Source organism: Rhinatrema bivittatum, chromosome 11 (genome assembly GCF_901001135.1).
Source record: "Rhinatrema bivittatum chromosome 11, aRhiBiv1.1, whole genome shotgun sequence".
Taxonomy (NCBI): Eukaryota; Metazoa; Chordata; class Amphibia; order Gymnophiona; family Rhinatrematidae; genus Rhinatrema; species Rhinatrema bivittatum.
Genome location: NC_042625.1, coordinates 20615814 through 20636349, shown reverse-complemented (window position 1 = coordinate 20636349; position 20536 = coordinate 20615814). Strand labels below are relative to the sequence as shown.

The following is a 20536-nucleotide window of genomic DNA, read 5'->3' as shown; positions in this document are numbered from 1 at the left end:
CCACGGTCTGGTTCAAATGACACACTGACACAACCTTTGGAAGAAAGTCCCTGGAATCGGAGCGCTTCAAAAAAGGTTCTCTGCACGAAAACGCTTGCAGTTCCAAAAAATTCGGGGTGGAGCAAATGGCTACCAGCAAAATTACTTTCAAAGTGAGATCCTTTAATGTAGATCTTTTCAAAGGCTCAAAAGGAGCCACACACATCCCTCTAAGGACCAGAATGAGATTCCAAGAGGGACATATTTTCTGAACTGCAGGACGCAGATATTTAGCTCCATGAAGGAAGCGAACTACATCTGGATGGGCAGCCAGCGACCTACCACTCACCTTGCCTTGCAACCTGAACCTTCAGACAGTTGAAAGCCAAGCCTTTCACCAACCCCTTCTGCAAAATGGCCAAAAAGTGGGCTGTCGAGACTATTCCACAACTCGAGCACCAGGACCTCAAAGACTTTCCAGACCCTCACATATGACAGACATGGAAGTCTTTCTAGCCTGCAACAAGGTGGAAGGTGGTAATGGCATCCTTTGGATATCCCTTCTCTCTCAAACTCCTCCTTTCAAAAGCCAGGCAGTAAGACAAAAGTGATCCACCTGCTCTGAAAATATTGGACCCTGATGAAGCAGGTTTGGTAAATGGGCAAACTGCAGAGGACTGTCCATCGCCAAGTTGATCAGATCAGTGAACCACGGATGCCTTGGTCACTCTGGTGCCACCAAAATTACTTTTCCCGGGTGACTTTCTAAGCGTCGTATCAGTTTGCCCACCAGGAGCCAACAAAGAACATAAAGTAGGATTCCGCGGGGCTAAGGCAGGTCATATAAGGCATCCGCTACATAAGCTGCTGCCTCCAGACAATCTGCCTGCTTGGCATCCAACAGAGACAGTGATCTTGTAGCCTGTAACTGCTGCTCCCAGTGCAAACTAGCCCTCTGCATGGAACTACTGCACACCGCCGACCGAATGCCAAGCGCAGACACCTCGAATATTCTTTTGAGATGAATCTCCAACTTCCTGTCCTGTATGCCCTTCAGTGCTGCTGAACCCACTATAGGAATGTCTCTGGAGTGTCCATTCCCTGACTACCAGGTTTGTTTGTTTTTTTGTTTATAGATTTGTGAAAAGGAAAGGCTTTCACTGGACCCCTCAGGCCATCCATGACTGTGTCCACTCCCTCTTTTTTTTTTTTATTTGCAATTTTTATTGCTGTTAGTCAGTGATATATATGAAAAATACTGGAAATATACATAGAGGTAAACAGCATATTACAATAAAGTATGGTAACATGCATAACATACATGCAGTTTCACCCCCCTCCCCCCATCATGCTATAGGGAAAAATAATATTGGTAGTGGTATCAATAACCAGTCAGTGGCATCATTAGAGAAGCTAGTTCTACTGCAGAATCAGTGAAAGAGTAAATAGCTAGACATATTCAGGGTTAAGAAATAAAAGTCCATCTTCTCCAATGGATATACGGTTCCCATACTGAATTAAATTTTGAAAGTCGATGATATTTCAACGCCGTAAGGCGGTAAAGAGTACAGGTTCTATCCAAACGCAGCAATGTGTCGTCCGAAGTAGGTGGGTGAGGCCGCTTCCAGTGGAACGCAATCTCCATCCTAGTAGCAGTGCAGACCTGTTGTATGAAAGTTCGTGTAGTGGGTGAAAGGTTATCATTGAATATAAAGAGGAGGGCCTGTTCTTTAGTAACGATGTGCTGAATATTAAGTATTTCCCATATCACCTCTGAGATGTAAGTCCACACTGGCTGAATATAACTACAGTCCCACCAAAGATGGAGATGAGTTCCCAATTGTCGACATTTACGCCAACACTGTGGATTCAACTTAGGGTAACATTGGTGCAGCCTTGCTGGGGTGAGATGCCATCGGTATAGAGTTTTATAATTTGCTTCAATTATTCTGGCCGAAATGTTGCCTTGGGTAAGTCTGGAGAAGATTGTTAGCCACTCCTCTTCAGAAATGGGTTGTGCCAGGTCACGTTCCCAGGCTGCCATATGTAGATATATAGTAAATGTCGAAGCCAGGATTTTATATAGTTTGGATACTAGGCCTCCAGGCATTTTGGGAGTTACGCAGTAGCCTTCAAACAAGGAGCGCATCGGTGACAATAGGCCCTGTGCTTGTATCCGGACAATAAAGTGTCTGAGTTGCATATAGGCGAGAAAGTCCGAATAAGGCAGTTGGTGTTTCTCAATAAAAGTGGAGAATGGGATGATGGATCCCTGATGTAGGAGGTGAGATATACATGTGAGGCCTCTAGATTTCCAGTTGGTAAAGGCTAACATGGGTAGGACTGGTGTAAAGGAGGTATTGTGGAATAGAGAAGTCTGCATAAAATATTCTGCACTGCCCACTAATTCGGTTTTCCAACTATGCCACATATTTAAAGTATGTCGTGTGGAAGGGGTCAAGACAAGATCTGGATGCCAAGTCCTCCCAGGCTGCCAAGTTAGAGGAAAGCGGCATAGCAGCTAGCCATTCCTGTTCCAAAGTCACCCATGGTTTAGTGTCCTCGACATGGTGCCATTCCACGATTGGACGAAGTTGGGCAGCTGCATAATACCATTCCAGGTTGGGTAAACTTAGTCCTCCCGATGACTTAGGCAGATAAAGAATCATTCGCGCAACTCTAGGCGGGCGATGGTGCCAGAGGAATCGAAGTAGTTTTCTTTGCCATTGAATCAATGTTACTTTACTAACTGGGATAGGCAGGGTTTGAAAAAGATATAAAAATCTAGGAAGTATGTTCATCTTAATGGTTGCTAATCTGCCCAACCAAGTAAAGGGAATGGATTGCCATTTATCTAAATCTTTATCTATCTTCTGTATAAGGGAGGTACAATTAAGCTGGAACAGATCTGAGAGGTTATTGCTAAGATAAACCCCAAGATATTTGAGTTTAGCGGGTGCCCATTTAAAAGCATGTGAGAACTGTAAGGAGTGTACCATGGCAGGTGGGCAAGAGATGTTTAAAATCTCGGACTTGTCCCAGTTAATCTTGAAGCCAGAGATAGCACTAAAGTGTGCTAATTCATGTTCTATTACTGGTAAAGATGTAACGGGGTTGCTCACTGTGAATATAATGTCGTCCGCAAATAATGACATTTTAAATTGTCGAGAGTTGAGGGAAAAACCTTGCACCTGCGGATTGTTGCGTATATGAATGGTCAAGGGTTCGAGAAAGATGGCAAATAAGAGAGGAGAAAGAGGGCAGCCCTGTCTGGTACCTCTGCAAACAGAAAATGGAGCCGTATACCTGCCATTAATTTTAAGACAGGCCGAGGGGGAATGGTATAGAGCTCTAATCCAATTGTGAAAGGAGTCACCAAATTTCATATAGTGCAGGGTTTGGAATAGAAAAGGCCAATGCACCATGTCGACTATTGCAACTCTCTCTTACTCGGACTCCCCTCCAACTCAATCAAACCCTTACAGATGGTCCAAAATGCCGCAGCCAGAATCCTTACTAACTCTAACAAAAGAGAACATATCACACCCATCCTCCGCAACTTACACTGGCTTCCCATAAAATACAGGATCCTTTTCAAAGTCATCACCATCATTCATAAAACAATTCACAACATCTCTCCCATCAAGTTAAAGACACAACTTCGACTGCACACCTCCACCAGACCTATCAGAAGCGCATACAAAGGTACACTTTATACCCCTCCTGCTAAATCATCATTAAGGAAGAGAGCTCTAGCTACTGCTGGACCCCACCATTGGAATGCGCTCCCCCCAGACCTACGTCTTGAACCTAGCCATCCTGTCTTCAAAAAAAGGCTAAAATCCTGGCTCTTTAGCCTAGCTTTCCCAGAAACATAAGGAGGCTCTTCAGCTAAGCTCTTTAGCTAGGCTCTTTAACCTAGCTTTCCCAGACACATAAAGTTCCCTCTCTATGCAGGTTTTCTCGCCAACGCCAGCCATTATTTTACTTTACTTCATTTTGATATTCATATTTACTCCCCTGCCACATGCGTCTCTCTCCACTACTTTGTTCAATTGTCAAACTTTAAACAGCCTCCTTCTCTGTATAATTGTATAATTAAATACTGTATAATTTAAACACTTAATCTGTAATTAATCTGTATTTGTATTTGCAACAGCTTCCTTCGATGTATAATTGTTACAACTGTAGTTGTACTCATTCTATATATAATTAGGATTAATTTAATTTAATTTGTATTTTATATGTCTTAATCGTTTTAAGTCATTTTATTTATAGCCCTGGGTCTGTTCTATAAAACCCAAAGAGAGTTACCACTTCATTGTTCTAGTGAATCATTCTGTTTAAACTGTTTTATGTAAACCTTGGCTTTCCTTAAGCCCTTTGGCATCCTTGTTTCATGTAAACCGGATTGATTTGTATCCCTACAAGAATTTCGGTATATAAAAATTATAAATAAATAAATAAAATGTCGAAGGCCTTTTCCGTATCTATGGCCAGTAAGATGATCCGCCTTCTGTTTAGTGGTGCCCCATATAATATTGATAATTTTGTGGACATTATCATTAGCCATGCGTCCCGGGATAAACCCCGCCTGGTCTGGATGAATAATGCGTGCTATAAAGCAATTAAGCCTGTCGGCTAAGATTTTGGCAAGTAGTTTAAGATCCAGATTTATCAGGGAGATTCGGCAATACGAGGCACATAAGGTAGGATCCCTGCCCGGTTTAGCTATGATAGTAATACCGGCTTTATTAGAGTCAGGATTCAATGTTTTTCCCCCCACGCAGATAATTAAAATGTCGTTAGATATATGGTGCTAAAATGGGGCCAAAGGTTTTGTAGAATTTGGCGGTGAGCCCGTCAGGGCCTGGGGCCTTGCCCATTTTGAGATTTTTTATGGCTGTGAGAATTTCTGGTGTGATAATTTCTGCATTAAGTAGATTCGTCATCACTGGAATGAGATGGGGCAATTCAGTGGTCTGTAGATATTGATCAATATCTGCAGGCTGGATATGGGATTCAGCTGACTATAGGGCTTGGTAGAATTTAAGAAATTGTTGAGTAATAGCCGAGTGGGTAGTCTCGATTCGACCCTGCTCGTTTTTTAATTTTGAGGATATGATTTTGAAAGGTTTGCTTTTTTAACTGATGAGCTAGGATCCTTCCAGCTTTATTACCCCCCCTCAAAGTAGGTTTGTCTAGTAAGATTTAACGCATGAGCAATATGATCCAACTCTAGTCTATGTAGATCGTTCCTAGCCTTAGAAAGCTGAGTAAGCACTTTCTTAGAACCTGTTTGAACATGTTGATGAGTTAGAGACAATATCTTATCACGAAGTAAGGAACAGGCCGCTTCCCTCTGTTTTTTTGCAGTAGGCGGAGTGTGAAATAAAATGACCTCTAATAAAGGATTTAAAGCAATCCCATAATCCCTTTTTTAGCAAAAATCATGGAGAAAGTTGTTAATACACAACTTTCTGTATACCTGGAAGAGCACAATATCTTTCACCCATCCCAATATGGCTTTCGTAAAGCAGCTAGTACAGAAACCCTACTTATCTCCCTAGCCGATCACATCCTCATGGGCCTAGACAAAGGTCAATCTTTTATCCTAGTCCTTCTGGACATTTCATCCGCATTTGACACAGTGAACCACGCCATCCTACTAAATCGCCTAGCAGAAATCGGATTAACAGGATCTGCCCACAGCTGGTTTAACTCCTTTCTAAGTAACAGAAGCTTCAAAGTAAAAATCAATAACAACGAATCCCCAGATGTCAAATCAACATTAGGAGTACCACAAGGCTCTTCCTTGTCACCCACACTATTCAATATATACCTCCTGCCCCTCTGTCAACTGCTTACGGACCTAAAATTAAAATTCTATCTCTATGCAGATGACGTACAGATTCTGATTCCCATTACAGAATCTCTCCCTAAATCTCTCGCCTTTTGGGAAATCTGCCTCAAATCTATAAACAGTCTGCTCACCAACTTGAATCTAGTTCTGAATGCAAATAAGACTGAACTCCTAATCATCTCCTCGGACCACTCGGCCTTAATCAATCCACCAGCAGGCAACACCCAGATCACGCAAGTAAGGGACCTTGGAGTAATCATTGATAAACCGTCTGAATCTTAAGAAAGCCATCAATAACACTACCAAGGACTGCTTTTATAAATTACAAGACATGAAAAGGCTCAAACCCCTCCTCCACTTCCAAGATTTCAGGACAGTGCTCCAAGTCACACTCTTTTCCAAAACAGATTACTGTAACTCTCTTCTCCTCGGGCTCCCTACTTCATCTATCAAACCATTACAGATGCTCCAAATGCTGCGGCAAGAATCCTGACTAATACCAACAGAGGAACACACATCACTCCCATACTACAGAACCTGCACTGGCTGCCAATCAAATATAGAATATTACACAAGGCTCTCACTATAATCCACAAAGTCATTCACAACCAACAACAACTAGACCTCCAGATTCCCCTTAAATTATACTCATCAGACAGACCGATTCGAGAAGCATATAAAGGCACCCTGCAACCCCCTACAACGAAATCTACTCGCCTATCATCTACCAAAGAACGAACCTTCTCTACAGCTGGCCCAACCATCTGGAACAAGATGCCCACAGAACTCAGATTAGAACCATGCCCGTTTACCTTCCGCAAAAAACTTAAGACATGGCTCTTCATCCAGGCCTTCACTTAACCTACAGTTCCAGCAATTCCTCACTAATTCAGACACTGACTCCTACCTAAACTCTCTGACAAGTGTAGCCTATACACTTATGCCTCTTCTCATCATATTATTGTATTATCTAATTTGTTCAGTTATGCCTTCTATCGCTCCGCTATCCTAGCCCTCCAGGTTAATACCCCTTGTATATGTAACTTTCATTTCTTGTTATATGGTTGACTTTGTTATTCCCCTCATGTTATCTGTAAACCGATCTGATATGAATTTTCTTTCATGAAGGTCGGTATATAAAAATGTTAAATAAATAAATAAATAAAATAAATATTATTGGTGGAGTTACTGAGTTTTCATTGATTTGAAAGAAGTTGCGGATGGTCTGTGTGGTGGTACGAATGAAGGGGAGATCATGTAGTATAGAGTCATTAAGCCTCCAAAATTTACAGCCATGCTCTCCCCCTATTATGTTTATCGTAATAAGAATCGGGGCATGATCTGACCAGGAAACTATTCCCACCTCTGGTTGTTGGACTGAATGGGAGATTGATTTATCCACCAAGAGGTAATCAATTCTGGTGTACGAGTCATGGGCCTTAGAGTAAAATGTGTAAGAACGCGAGTGTGGACATGTCGTTCTCCAAGGATCTACCAGATTATGTTTTTTCAGGAAGTCCCTAAGAGCTCTAGTATGAGCCATGGCTGTTTGAGAGTGACCCCTTGAGGTGTCTATTGAGGGAGAGAGAGTGACATTAAAATCACCCCCCAGGATCAAGTGTCCATCCGCATGTTGCAATAGGTTATGTTTAAAGAAGACGGCCTGTTCCTTATTAGGGGCGAATACATTGAGAATAGTATAATCTGAATCATACATGGTAAAACACAGCAAAAGAAAACGCCCTTGAGGGTCCGCAATACATTTTTTACTTTCAAAAACCAGGTGGGATGTGAATAGAATTCCCACCCCCGCATATTTAGCATTTTTAGAAGCTGCAGCATAGAGCTGGTGATTAAATTTAGACGATTTCATGAGAGACTCGTATCTTCGGGTGAGATGTGTCTCCTGCACAAGGACAATATCTGGTGAGGAAACTGTCAGTTCTTTATAGAAAAGGGAATGTTTTTGAGGGGAATTAAGCCCCTTAGCATTTACGGAGAGAATTTTTAACTTTGCCATGGGTTGGTCGGGAAATAGGGTACTATAAATATTCTAGGTGCATCACCCCCGAAGGAGGGACCATGAATACCAACAATGGTAATCCTGAAGGTGTTGGGAATAGTCTGTAGCATAGATTCTGTACAGGCAATAAAAAGGAAATGAGAATCAACTTCCAGTTATGAATTAAGTAAGTATAGGGAAAGACTGGTCAAATAAATGTGGAAATATCCAAAATAGCATGATCCCCATGAGGGCTATAACCGCCCTCCTTACCCCAATAAACTGCCTGCTACACCCTCCATGCAGGCTAACTACCATCCCTAATTGGGGGTAAAGATGTAACATGGGTGGTAGAGCTATTGTTCCACCGACTTCCCCCATATCCCAAAACTTAAGATTGAACTAGAATAAACTTCAAAACTGCATCTATCACAGTTATAAAGTGGTTTAACTAATGAGTCCAAGTATTGTGGCCAGTTAGAAATGCAGACTTAGTGTCTCGTAGTCGGCCAACCGCTGAGTTGTATCCTGCATTTGAGAGAGAAGAGAATCAGACATGGCCTTGGCTAGAAGAACCTCCTGATTGCCTGCGCAGTTGGCTGTTTCTCTGTCCGACCCGTTGCCAGGCAGGGTAGGAAGGACGAGCAGAGTGTGATCCTGTTTTTTTCTGAGTGGTTTGTGAGGCCTTAAAACCGCTATCGGTCAGGCTGGGTAAGGCTTCATCAGGGGTTAAGCATTTATGAGAAGTGCCTTCCAATGAATAGGAGATCCCGAAGGGATGCAGCCATCTATATTTGATGTTCTTGCTGCGCAGAAAAGAGGTAATTTCTCTGAATGATTGCCTGCTTTGCAGAGTCGCAAGAGAGAGGTCTGGGAAAATGGTAATATTGTGGCCCTTCCATGACCATGTGCTTTGCTCTCTGGCTGCCGCTGCGATATTTTCTTTTGTGGTGAAATCGGCGAAACATACAATAATATCTCGTGGGCGATTTAACTGAGGAGCACGCAGAGTCCGATGCGCATGATCCAGTTGGATTACAGGCGGGTTAGAGCCTTCAGTTTTGCTTGTTTCCTGCAGCATATGCAGGCAGAAGATCTGAATGAGTGCCCAGTAATCTTCCGTCGCCTGCCCCTCAGGAAAACCTCTGAATCTAAGATTGCTCCGGCGAGCTCTATTTTAGAGGTCAGCAACTTTCGCGAATAGTTGGGCATTGTCCGTATGCAGAGTGTCTCAGGAACTTTTATTTACTGTAGATAATTCGACTTGACCTTCCAAGCGCACATAGAGTTCATCTACTCTGTGACCTAAGGATGTAATGTCCTCCCGCATTTCCTCGACGTGTGCTAAAAGCTCCTGTCTGTACGCTTTAATGTCAGCCCTGAGACTGGCAAACCATTCCTGAAATTCATCCCTGGTCGGATGAACGGATGATTGAGTAGCGGACAATTCTGAGCACATTTTATGGAGCTCAGGGCTCTGAGTGTGATCCAGCGCCATCTTGGTCCCCAGCCTCGCGATCGGGCATATCGCTATTACCTTCTTTGTGGTAGGAAAAGCGCTGAAAGTCCGGATTTATTTTTCTGTTCGCCATGCCTCCGTATAAGTGTAGATACTCTGTTCAATTAAAGTGGCTAGCTGGTTGAATAGGACGCAGATTGCTAAAGATTGGGATAGAGTCGGCAGGAGCTCACGGATCAAGCTGCCATCTCCTTGTGTAACGTCACGCGCCCCCCTGGGTCCGCTCCCTCTTGATCAGACTCTTCCTGAGGTCGTTTGATGTCCAGCTCTTCGAGAACCTGTGGAATTAAGGGCCCCAACTCCATCCTGATCCTGCGCATCCGGACTATCTTCAGTCCCCACTGGGCCCTTGACCGGCCTAGAGGGATCCGGGAACCCAGGAACCTGCGGAACTCCGCTGTCAGAATCCTCTGAGTCAATCCCTGAGCTGCCCTTGTCCCAAGGACCGTTTAAGCCTGACTGAACTTTACCCTACTAGTGCTAATTATAATTCTGGAAAAGAGCCAATTTTATTCCGGCTAAACCTTCCTCCCCCCAACTGTCTCCTTTTTTTCTCTCTTTCCTTTATATATTTTAGGAAGAGATACCACCATATTAGGAGCTACCACCCAGGGAAAGGATCTAGGCATCATAGTGGATAATACTTTAAAATTGTCGGCTCAGTGTGCTGCAGCAGTCAAAAAAGCAAACAGAATGTTAGGAATTATTAGGAAGGGAATGGTGAATAAAACGGAAAATGTCATAATGCCTCTATATCACTCCATGGTGAAACCACACCTTGAATACTGTGTACAATTCTGGTCGCCGCATCTAAAAAAAGATATAGTTGAGATGGAGAAGGTATAGAGAAGGGCAACCAAAATGATAAAGGGGATGGAACAGCTCCCCTATGAGGAAAGGCTGAAGAGGTTAGGGCTCTTCAGCTTGGAGAAGAGACGGCTGAGGGGGGATATGATAGAGGTTTTTAAGATCATGAGATGTCTTGAACGAGTAGATATGACTCTGTTATTCATACTTTCGAAAAATAGAAGGACTAGGGGGCATTCCATGAAGTTAGCACATTTAAGACTAATCGGAGAAAATTCTTTTTCACTCAATGCACAATAAAGCTTTGGAATTTGTTGCCAGAGGATGTGGTTAGTGCAGTTAGTGTAGCTGGGTTCAAAAAAGGTTTGGATAAGTTCTTGGAGGAGAAGTCCATTAACGGCTATTAATCAAGTTTACTTAGGGAATAGCCACTGCTATTAATTGCATCAGTAGCATGGGATTTTCTTGGTGTTTGGATAATTGCCAGGTTCTTGTGGCCTGGTTTTGGCCTCTGATGGAAACAGGATGCTGGGCTTGATGGACCCTTGGTCTGACCCAGTATGGCAATTTCTTATGTTCTTATGAGACTTGTATTCTGAATTATTTATCATTCTTATTAGTAACAATATGAAAATTATTACAAGTTAGTTATAATTTCTTTTATAAGTATGATTTGTATAATAATCATAATCTTGTGCTCAGTTAAGTATTATTAAAAAGCACAAAAGCAATATCCCAAAGCAGTTCTCTTATTCGTTTAGCCTGGGGAGAAGGTAAGGAGTGCCACTTAATAACATAGCTAGCCTTCTCTCAAATTCTTAGGCTTTCTGTACCTCCTTATGTACCTGATTTTTACAGTATTGTGTGTAAATAAATCCTTGCTCCCTGACACTAGGATCCATATTTTTCCTATGTCATTACTCATTTACTCCCACCCTTATATCTCTCTTGATTATATTTTTATCTTATTTTCCAATTTCCCCTTTTTCCTTTTGAGCAGAGCTACAAACGTTCACAGCGAACTATCAATATCATGTGTTGGCGTGCATATATTTTATTTCCCCAGTCTTACATCAACTACGTTAGAATCTGCCTCTCCCTTTGGAATTCTCACTTCTGTCTTGTCACAAATAAATCATCAGGCGGGGTCTGCACAAGGGTCCTCCGCATAGCTAAGTTCCTGCTTTTTTGCAATGCCACCCAACGGGAACAATGAGTATTGCTTGTCACTTCTGTCTTTCCTTGCTAACCACAAGTTTCCTTTGCTCTTACATCTCAGATTAGTGTCTGCAGAAACAGACAGCAGGGTGAGAGCAGGGCAAGGGTAAAAAGTTAGCATTTTCCAAGGTTCAGGCTCTCCAGATATATCTGGATATTCACCTTCACAATTTCCTCTTGATGAATCCAAAAAGCATATTGAAGGATTCATCACAAAAAGGTGAGTGGCAAGAAGGTGCCTTAGCTAGCGGGGTTATTCAGCAGCAGAGAAAAAAACAGGTGAGAAGAAATTGTGGGAAAGTAAAAATGCAGGGTAGAAGGTGCAAAGGGCATAATCAAGAGGATTGAAAACTTAAAAATGTAGGCTGGCGATAAGGGGCAATGGTAACATAAGACGTGTAGTTGGATCAGGCACAGATTCAGAGCCAGGCCTGAGTGTAACAGTAGGAGGCTCCAAATCTAGGTCTTGCATGCGCAAAGAGATCTGCTGTGCACAAGAATCTTGTAAAATCATTATTTTAGAAGAAAAAGAAATACATAATAGAGTAAAACAAGCTAAAGAAGAAACAATAATAATAGCAAGTAAAATGTATAGAATAGTTTTCCAAATACTACCTAAAGAGCCAAACCAAGTAACGAAATCAGAAAACCAGTGCGAAACTGGTTCAAGATCTTTCACAACAGTGAGTTCAGCCAGCAAATGGCAGCAGTCAGAGTACCATCGTATTCAAATCCATCCATCACCTTACTGCCCTGGATCTCCAATATCCATTTAGCCTACACGTCTCTCACAGACCAACTAGAGAAGCCTAGAAAGGATCCCTCCAGGTACTGAACACAAAATCCACCCGGCACACAACTTCAAGAGACCGGGCTCTCTCGACCGCAGGGCCCGCACTCTGGAACTCCATCCCCACGAGTCTGCGCCAAGAACCCTGCTTACCAACGTTCCGGAAAAGATTGAAGACTTGGTTATTTAAGCAAGCCTTCCCAGACAACTCGTAACCACCTCCAGTTCCACCCATCAATGCAGCCTCCTGGCACTGTAAATCATTAACTTATATTAACCTATACTGCTCTCCTCTTCTTCTCCCAGTTCTATTACCTTGTTCTTTGTAACTGCAAGCCTTATGCACCAGTTTATAGTTTTATTGTTCTATGCACCCCCTGTTCGAATGTAAACCGACATGATGTGATCTGTTCATGAATGCCGGTATAGAAAAAACCTAAATAAATAAAATAAATCTGAGTAGTGTCATTCACATATAAGCAACATTGATCATGGATGACACCACAAACACCTCCCTTAGAAAGCAGAAGGTAATCAAGAGCCATGCAGTTCTGAAGAGAAAAAGTACGCAGCTGGGGTAATTCTGAAGCAATAGCTTTAAAAGCAAGTTCATATTCATAGGCCATAACTTCTAACAGGACTCTGGGTACTTTGTGCGGCCCCGGACCACTAGACCCCCCAGGTCTCTTGTCCAATCACATACCACACGGCCTCTCCGAGGACCTACGACCAGCTGCCTGGCGAGCCAAATAGGCCTCGTGTATAAGCAGGACAAACTGTATTGGAGAATGGGGTGGAAGCCTGCAATCCCTGACCAGTAACTCCCCATCATTATCTGAATCATTGCCCCTGCTGTGCACAGCACTCTGCCCCACAGGAGACAATGGGGGAGAGAGGTCCTTACCCCTCCCCCCCCCCCCCACACCCTTCCTCAAACAAGCCTGGTGAGCCTACGGGCCCCAGACAAAATGACAGATTACCTGCAGCCGGTGGGGGAGGAGTGGCTTCCTTCAGAGGCAATCTAGCACCTGAACAATGCAGCATTTATCTGTCCCAACCCGCTCTCTCCACCAGAGAGGCAGTGGGAATACAGTCCCGCTCGCAACAATCGGGCACACGCGTCCCCGCAAGAGCGGCACTAAGCGCCGCGCACCGTCACTAGAGGAGCCACCCCCTGAAATCAGGCCCAAGCAGCCCCGCTACACAATGCAGTGGTACCAGAGAACCGCCCAGGAACCAACCTCCAGCAGAAAAACCACCTTTCCGGCCGCCAAAAACTTTGCCGCTCAGCCTTGCTTGCTTTCCAACTCCTTCCCCCCCCCCCCTTTTTTTTTTTTTTTAAACTTTGACTGCGAAAGAAAGACAAGAAAAAAAGTTACTTTCCTGACTGAAGCGTTGAGTTGCCGGTGTCCATTTGTGCTCCTGGGGAGGGGAAGGGAGCTGGCCCCACCAGCTATTTCCTTCCACGGGCAGCCAACAATGCAAAACAGATAAGGGTCCCCGACCCTCTGCTCGTTCCACTCAATATTTATTTGTAGATTTTTATATACCGACATTAGTAGGGAAACATCACATCGGTTTACATAGAACTAAAATATAGCAAACAAGATTTACAGGGAGCTTTACTAGGAGGATTAGCTCCACCAGGGCCTAGCAACCTCCCAGGAGTGATTTTTTTTTTTTTTTTTTTTAAATCTATATATTCTTTCCTTCAGCCCACAGGGATAGTACTCTCTTCCATCTGCTGGAGACAAGAGAAATACCGAGGGACTGCAGGTGGCACTCTGGGTTATATAGCAGTATCATTGAAACTTTTTCTGTCTTCATCTACTGGAAGGGAAGCATAATCCCAGGAGTCTGGACTGATCTGGGTATGAACAGGAATGGTTGCTTCAGAACTCCCCAGAGCAAATTGGTCAAATTCAGCACTATTATAAAATGAACTTAGGAACCGCTTTCTAAAGGGTTTAGGCTTCTAATGCTTCAAGCGAGGCTCCTAAAGTGGCCCCTTTTGAAGATGTACTAGGACTGAGTGCCTAAATTTAAGGGCCTAGTTTCACTAGGTTCCTAAATTTAAGAGCCTAAAACTATGGCTCTGGAATTAGAGCAGGGAAACAAACTTAGAAGCTGAGCACCGCTTTTTAGAACTGGGATCCTAACTATAGCCAAAAGAGCAGCAAAACTAAATTTAGGTTCTTATGGTTTTTTAAGCTTTTAAATGTGTGAATTTTCAGCTGAAAACAGGCTATGAAATGTCTGAAAATAGGTACCTAAATTTAAGGACTTAGCTTTTTTGGAATGTCATCCTCTTACTTTATGCTGTATGTTAGCTTTGTGAATTATTTGAGTAGCAATCATTTTATATATGCATTAAGTATAACCTTGTGCTAGTATGCTGCTTGGGTCCTGCATTGGCTTTGCCTCAGGTATGTAGTTATATTATGGTAATAGGCTTGTTTAATATCTGCTTCCACACCGCATGCTGTCATGAACATAAAAGAGAAGCAAAGGCACGTACCAGATCAAATGGATTATAAATATCTACATTTCAGAAGAGATGTTCTATAAGCATTGAAATTATTTTTTTTAAATATTTGCTTTGTACCTTGAGACATTTCAGCTTTGAGTTTGAGCTTGATCTGTCATGTGATTAGTAAGAAGCACTGTGCCCATAAGAAATCCAGGCCATCTTAAAGTTTATAATAGCTACAGTGTTTTTAATTGCTGTTCAGTGGGAAGCCTGAAATGTTTTGATTCAATGTGGAGAGTACAAATGGCTAATTTAATTTTGGATTAAGGCAATAAATATTCCTGAATCTAATAGAATAGTTTTTAATATGTAAACATTTGCATTTACTAGTGGCTTAGTAAAATAAAAGCTTTTTTTCTTACGGTAAAGGACTTACCATTGAGTGATGGTATATATGGCATTAACCTTTAGGACTGAATAAAGAGATCTGTTTATTCTTAAGTTTTACCTCCTCCTTCCATCCTTTTTATTATCCTTTAGGGACACATGATTCCTCTATTTCTAGGAGCTGATGTGGTTGCACAGACAGGAGTGCGCACAGAGAATCATCCAAAAGTCCATGCAAAGTTTGCAAAGAGAGGTTTAGCTACAAAGCTGAATTTTGTTCCCAGTTAAGTAATGTTAATTAACTTATATGAGCAGTTTAAAAATGTTAATTATCCGATTGTCTACTTTAAATGAAAATGTAATTCTAAATCAAGTGCCTAATAAATCAATAGAGTACAAGAAATAGATTTAAAAAAAAAAAATCCAAATCTAATCAAATATCTAACTTTTAATTTATAGACAGGCCGATATAGTAAGGAGCGGTAGGAAGAGCTGCGTTAGTGCCGGGCGCACCTGCGGTTGCCGCACGCACAGTCCAGCTCACCTACCGCTCGATATTGTATGTAAATAGCTTGCAAATGCAAGCTGCGTCCAAGAAGCGTCCATGAAGCGTTAGGCCCGCGCAACCCATTTTACTGTATAGAGCGCTATACAGTATCCTGGGTGCGCTGGCCTAACGCTTCACGGACACGCTGGTATCTGTCATTTCAAATGACATTTGAAATGACAGGTACCAGGAAGTGGACAGTTCTCAGACGCTCGGGATTGCCAGTCCTCTCTCCCCCTCCTCCCGAAGCAAGCAACGAAAGCGGAAAAAAGCGAAAAAGCAAAAAAAAAAAATGTTGCAAGAGAGAGGGGAGAGAGGACTGGCAATCCCGAGCGTAGGATTGTCCGTCCTCTCTCCCCTTTCTCTCTTGCAACTTTTTTTTTTTCGCTTTTCGCTTTTTTTTTTTTTTCTCTTTTTCGCTTTTTTCTGCTTTCGTTGCTTCGGGAGGAGGGGAGAAGACTGGGGCTGCCCCGGAGACTAGCACCCATGGACGCGGCCAGGGCAGGTGAGCGGGGGCTGTGGGAAAGTTTGCCGCGTATCCTTACCCCTGCCTCTAACGCAGGGGTAAGGGTAGGCGGTAAGTTAGGTTAAACACGCAGCAAACGGCAGGTAAAAAAGCGATAGTCGGGGCGCGCGTTAGTGTATGGGAGGGAATAGCTAATTCGATCGTTTACATGTAATATACATGCCACGGGCGGAAGGGGTTACCCAGTGATTTAAGGACATGGTAAGAGTAGGTTAAAGGGGATAGTGAATCACGGGTTGGACTAACGTGGCCGAAAAGTGGGTGGAAAGCGGGTTAGGAGCAGGGTAACCGCGGCCGCACTTTACTGTATTGACCTGATAGACTGGTAGCAGAGAGAATAGGTGCTGTTTTAATCCATCTCTGCCTGCACTGGGCTTCAAACAGTATCAGTGTATAGTCCCACTTTTCAAATCATTTACCAACCCTCCCCCCTGGTTTTTATTGCTTGAAGTGATACTCAAAAACTGTTTCTTAAATAAATTCTAAGTACTAATCTTCTAAAAAACATATCTGACATTTCTGTCAAAGATGAATCACTGGAGAGTGTTATCCAGTGCCTTCCTCAGGAGTTATTCAAAGCAATTCTGAAAAAATTAGGCATTATATTGGAGGTGGTACTTTCTTTTGCATTACTAGTATTCTAAATAAAGTGACTTTTTCTTTGCAATTTTATTGGCGTTAATGATTTTTTCCTAGCATGTAGCAGATGGACTCAGGATCAATGGGTATAGTGTGCTCCTGATAGCAGTTGGAGACGGATCAGATTTCAATCTGACGTCAGCCCTAGTACATATACCCCTGCAGGAAGCCATGCTCTTCAGTATTTTCCGTCTCCATAGCAGTTCTGGACTCTATACAACGCTTGCACAGCGCTAGAGTATTCTAACCTCCGATGACACAGCCACAGCCTCCCCCAGAGGACCCTAACATCCCGGGACCCTCTAAACCCAAAGTGCCTCGCCTGCCCAAAAGCCCTGATTTTGGGGACATGGACACATCGGACGAGGATCAAGACTCCCTGGAGGAAGGAGAGAGCCCCCCCAGGAACGGAACCCTACTGAACCATGAGGAGGTTCTTCGCCAAAGACGAGCTCTCAGACCTCGTGGCGGACAGCTTGAAAGAGCTCGCTATTCCAGGCACTAGTACCATAGGGGAACCAAAAACAAATCCCCTCCTCGAGGACTCTGTCAGGCCTCCCGCCATTTTCCTTTGCTACGAGCCGTCCAACAGCTGATTGACCTGGAATGGGAGTCTCCGGAGGCCACGTTCAAAGGGGGGCGGTCCCTGGCAGCCATGAACCCCCCTGGACCCCGCCACCAAAGATTTCCTGACATTCCCCAAAGTGGATGCCATGGTCTGCGTGGTCACTAAGCGTACTACCATCCCAGTCGAGGGAGGAGCAGCACTCAAGGATACCCAGGACAGAAGTCTGGAATCCATCCTCAGTCATTCGACGTTTCAGCTATGTCGCTACAGATCGCTGCCTGCTGTGCCGTGATGATACGCACCTGTTTAAGACCAGGAACGCCACCACGCCAGTCGAAGCACTAGAACCAGTAGTATCATTCCTCGCGGATGCGACCTCCGACCTGGTACGCACCGCAGCCAGAGGAGTTTCGTCCGTTGTGGCGGCCAGAAGACAACTCTGGCTCCGAAGCTGATTGGCCAACACGACGTCCAAGACGAGACTCACGAGAATGCCATTCAAGGGAACCCTCCTGTTCGGAAGCGAACTGGAAAAGTTAGCTGACAAATGGGGCAATTCCCCACTACCTCGGCTACCGGAGGACAAGAACAAGAGAAGCCAGCACCCCTCGCCCGGAACATCTAAGGGCAGGGGATCACAGCGCTTCAAACCGTACAAAAATGCATATCAATCTTCCTGCCCTGCAGGCAGGGGTCATTCCTTTCGGAACAAGCACAACAAAAGGGGAGCCGGCTGCGGCCCAGGCCCTAGCCGCACCCCATGATGAAAATCAGACGGCCCATCCACAGGAAGAAGCCTAGGGGTCAGGCTTGCCCTATTGTACCAAAGATGGGTTGAGATAACTACGGACAAGTGGGTCCTAACCATCATTCGAGAGGGATATTATCTGGACTTTCACCACATTGCTCTGGACAAATTTGTGAAATCTCCCTGCCACGACCCCTCCAAGAGGAGGGCAGTGGAAACCACGCTGACCAAATTGCTCACCTTAAAGGCCATAACACTGCCCAAGCAACAACAAAATACTGGGCACTATTCCATCTATTTTATCATCCCCAAGAAAGAGGGTATATGTTCCGACCCATCCTGGACCTCAAGTCCGTCAACAGTCACCTGAAGGTCCCTCGCTTCAGCATGGAAACCCTACGCTCTGTCATAAGAGCGATACAGCCGGGAGAATTCCTCACATCCCTGGATCTGTCAGAAGCCTACCTGCACGTTCCGGTTCACCACGAGCATCAGCATTTTCTATGCTTCACGATCCTGGACCACCACTACCAGTTCCGGGCACTACGCTTCGGGCTAGCCACAGCACACCAAATTTCACCAAAATAATGGTTGTAGTGGCAGCAACACTGAGGAAAGAAGGAATCTTAGTACACCCATATCTGGACGATTGGCTGATCAGGGCAAAATCCCCAGAGGAAAGTAATCAGGCGACCAACAGAGTCAAAACTCTACTGGAGAACCTCAGGTGGGTGGTCAACACAAACAAGAGCTGTCTGCAGTCCTCCCAATCTCTGGAATACCTGAGAGTCTGGTTTGACACCAGACAAGACAAGGCGATTTTGACTCCTACGAGGAGAACAAAGCTGATGAACCAATTGTGAAACCTGTTAAGCAGTCTTCGCTGCAAGGTGTGGGACTACCTCCAAGTCATCGGGCTCATGTCATCCACACTGGAAGTGGTCCCATGGGCAAGAGCTCACATGCGGCCCCCTATAGCGTTCCCTACTGTCACGATGGAATCAGATGTCCCAGAATTACTCCGTTTGACTCCAGCTCCCGGAGAAAGTTTGAACCCAGCTACAATGGTGGCTACAAGACGACCATCTGAGCAAGGGAGTAAGACTATCCCCGCCGACCTGGATCCTGCTCACTACAGATGCGAGTCTACGAGGGTGGGGAGCCCACTGCCAGGAACTGACCGCCCAGGGGCAATGGGACAAGAATCGGGATGGAACATCAACCAACTGGAAGCACGGGCAGTCAGGCTAGCCTGCCTGTGGTTCAGCCACAGACTCCGGGGCGAATCGGTCAGTCATGTTTGTCAACACCATAACAGTGGCCTACATCATCGGCCAGGGAGGAACCAGAAGCCATCAGGTGTCCCTGGAAATAGAACCCCTAATGGCGTGGGCAGAATCAAACCTACAGGAGATCTCAGCCGCCCACATCGCAGGAAAAGACAACATCACTGCAGATTACCTCAGCAGAGAAAGTCTAGACCCAGGGGAATGGAGACTGTTGAACACAGCCTTCTGTTGCGTCCGTCAGGCTCAGACAGTTTTTGGGAACTTGCCAGGTTCTTATGGCTTGGATTGGCCACTGTTTGAGACAGGATGCTGGGCTTGATGGACCCTTGGTCTGACCTAGTATGGCATGTTCTTATTGCAGGGAAAGACAATGTAAGAGCAGACTCTCTCAGCAGACAGTATGGATACAGGAGAATGGGAATTGTCAAGTGAGGCATCTCGGCTGATAATGGATTGCTGGGGCCTTCTGTTTGTTGACCTATTGGCGACTTCTCACACTAGAAATGTTCCTTATTTCTTCAGTCGCAGGAGAGATCCAAAATCCTTGGGAATTGATGCCCTGGTGCAGGAGGCCAGAGGGCGAGCTGCTGTATGCCTCCGCCCCCCTCTCCAGCCCATGTTGGGTAGAGCGAGCCAGAAGATAGAAACATAGAATATGATGGCAGAAAAGACTAAACGATCCATTCAGTCTGCCCAGCAAGCCTATGGTAGTATCTGCTGTGCCATACAGGTCACCCCCATCCTTAGATTCCCAAACTGTCAAAGTCAGGGAGTCAAGGCCCTTGTTGGTTGCTGAATGACTCCAAGTCCCCAATACCTTTTCCTGTTGAAGCAAAGAGCAATGTTGTAGTTGCATCAAAAGTATCAGGCTTGTTGGTCAAGGGTAGTAACAGCTGCATCAAGTCACTTCTTTTCTAAGGCCGTAAAATTCAATGTCCTTGTTGGTTGCTGTTTGAATGTAATTCCCCTTTTCTGTCTGCTGTTTTTTTTTTTATTTATTTAGTGTGTTTTGTATACAGTCATTTGGTTTCGCCATCAGAACGGTTTATAGAATCATGGAACAGGTTGTATAAACATCATCTTATGTAGTGTAAGTTGATTACATATAATAGTTATTAATTAAAACTGTATTTAAGGGCTTCTTAAATACAGTAAAGATATTACATATAAACTGTTACATATAG

At 44.2% G+C, this 20536-nt stretch overlaps 1 protein-coding gene across 2 annotated transcripts in view; it reads left to right on the top strand.

The window, feature by feature from the left end:
• LOC115100635 overlaps window positions 1-20536 on the top strand; it is a 42146-nt gene that overhangs the window by 7184 nt on the left and 14426 nt on the right. For both annotated transcript variants that reach the window (XM_029619267.1, XM_029619268.1), the window contains exon 3: window positions 15189-15318. In XM_029619267.1, the coding sequence (XP_029475127.1) occupies window positions 15189-15318 (130 nt within the window). The remainder of the gene's footprint in view (window positions 1-15188; window positions 15319-20536) is intronic.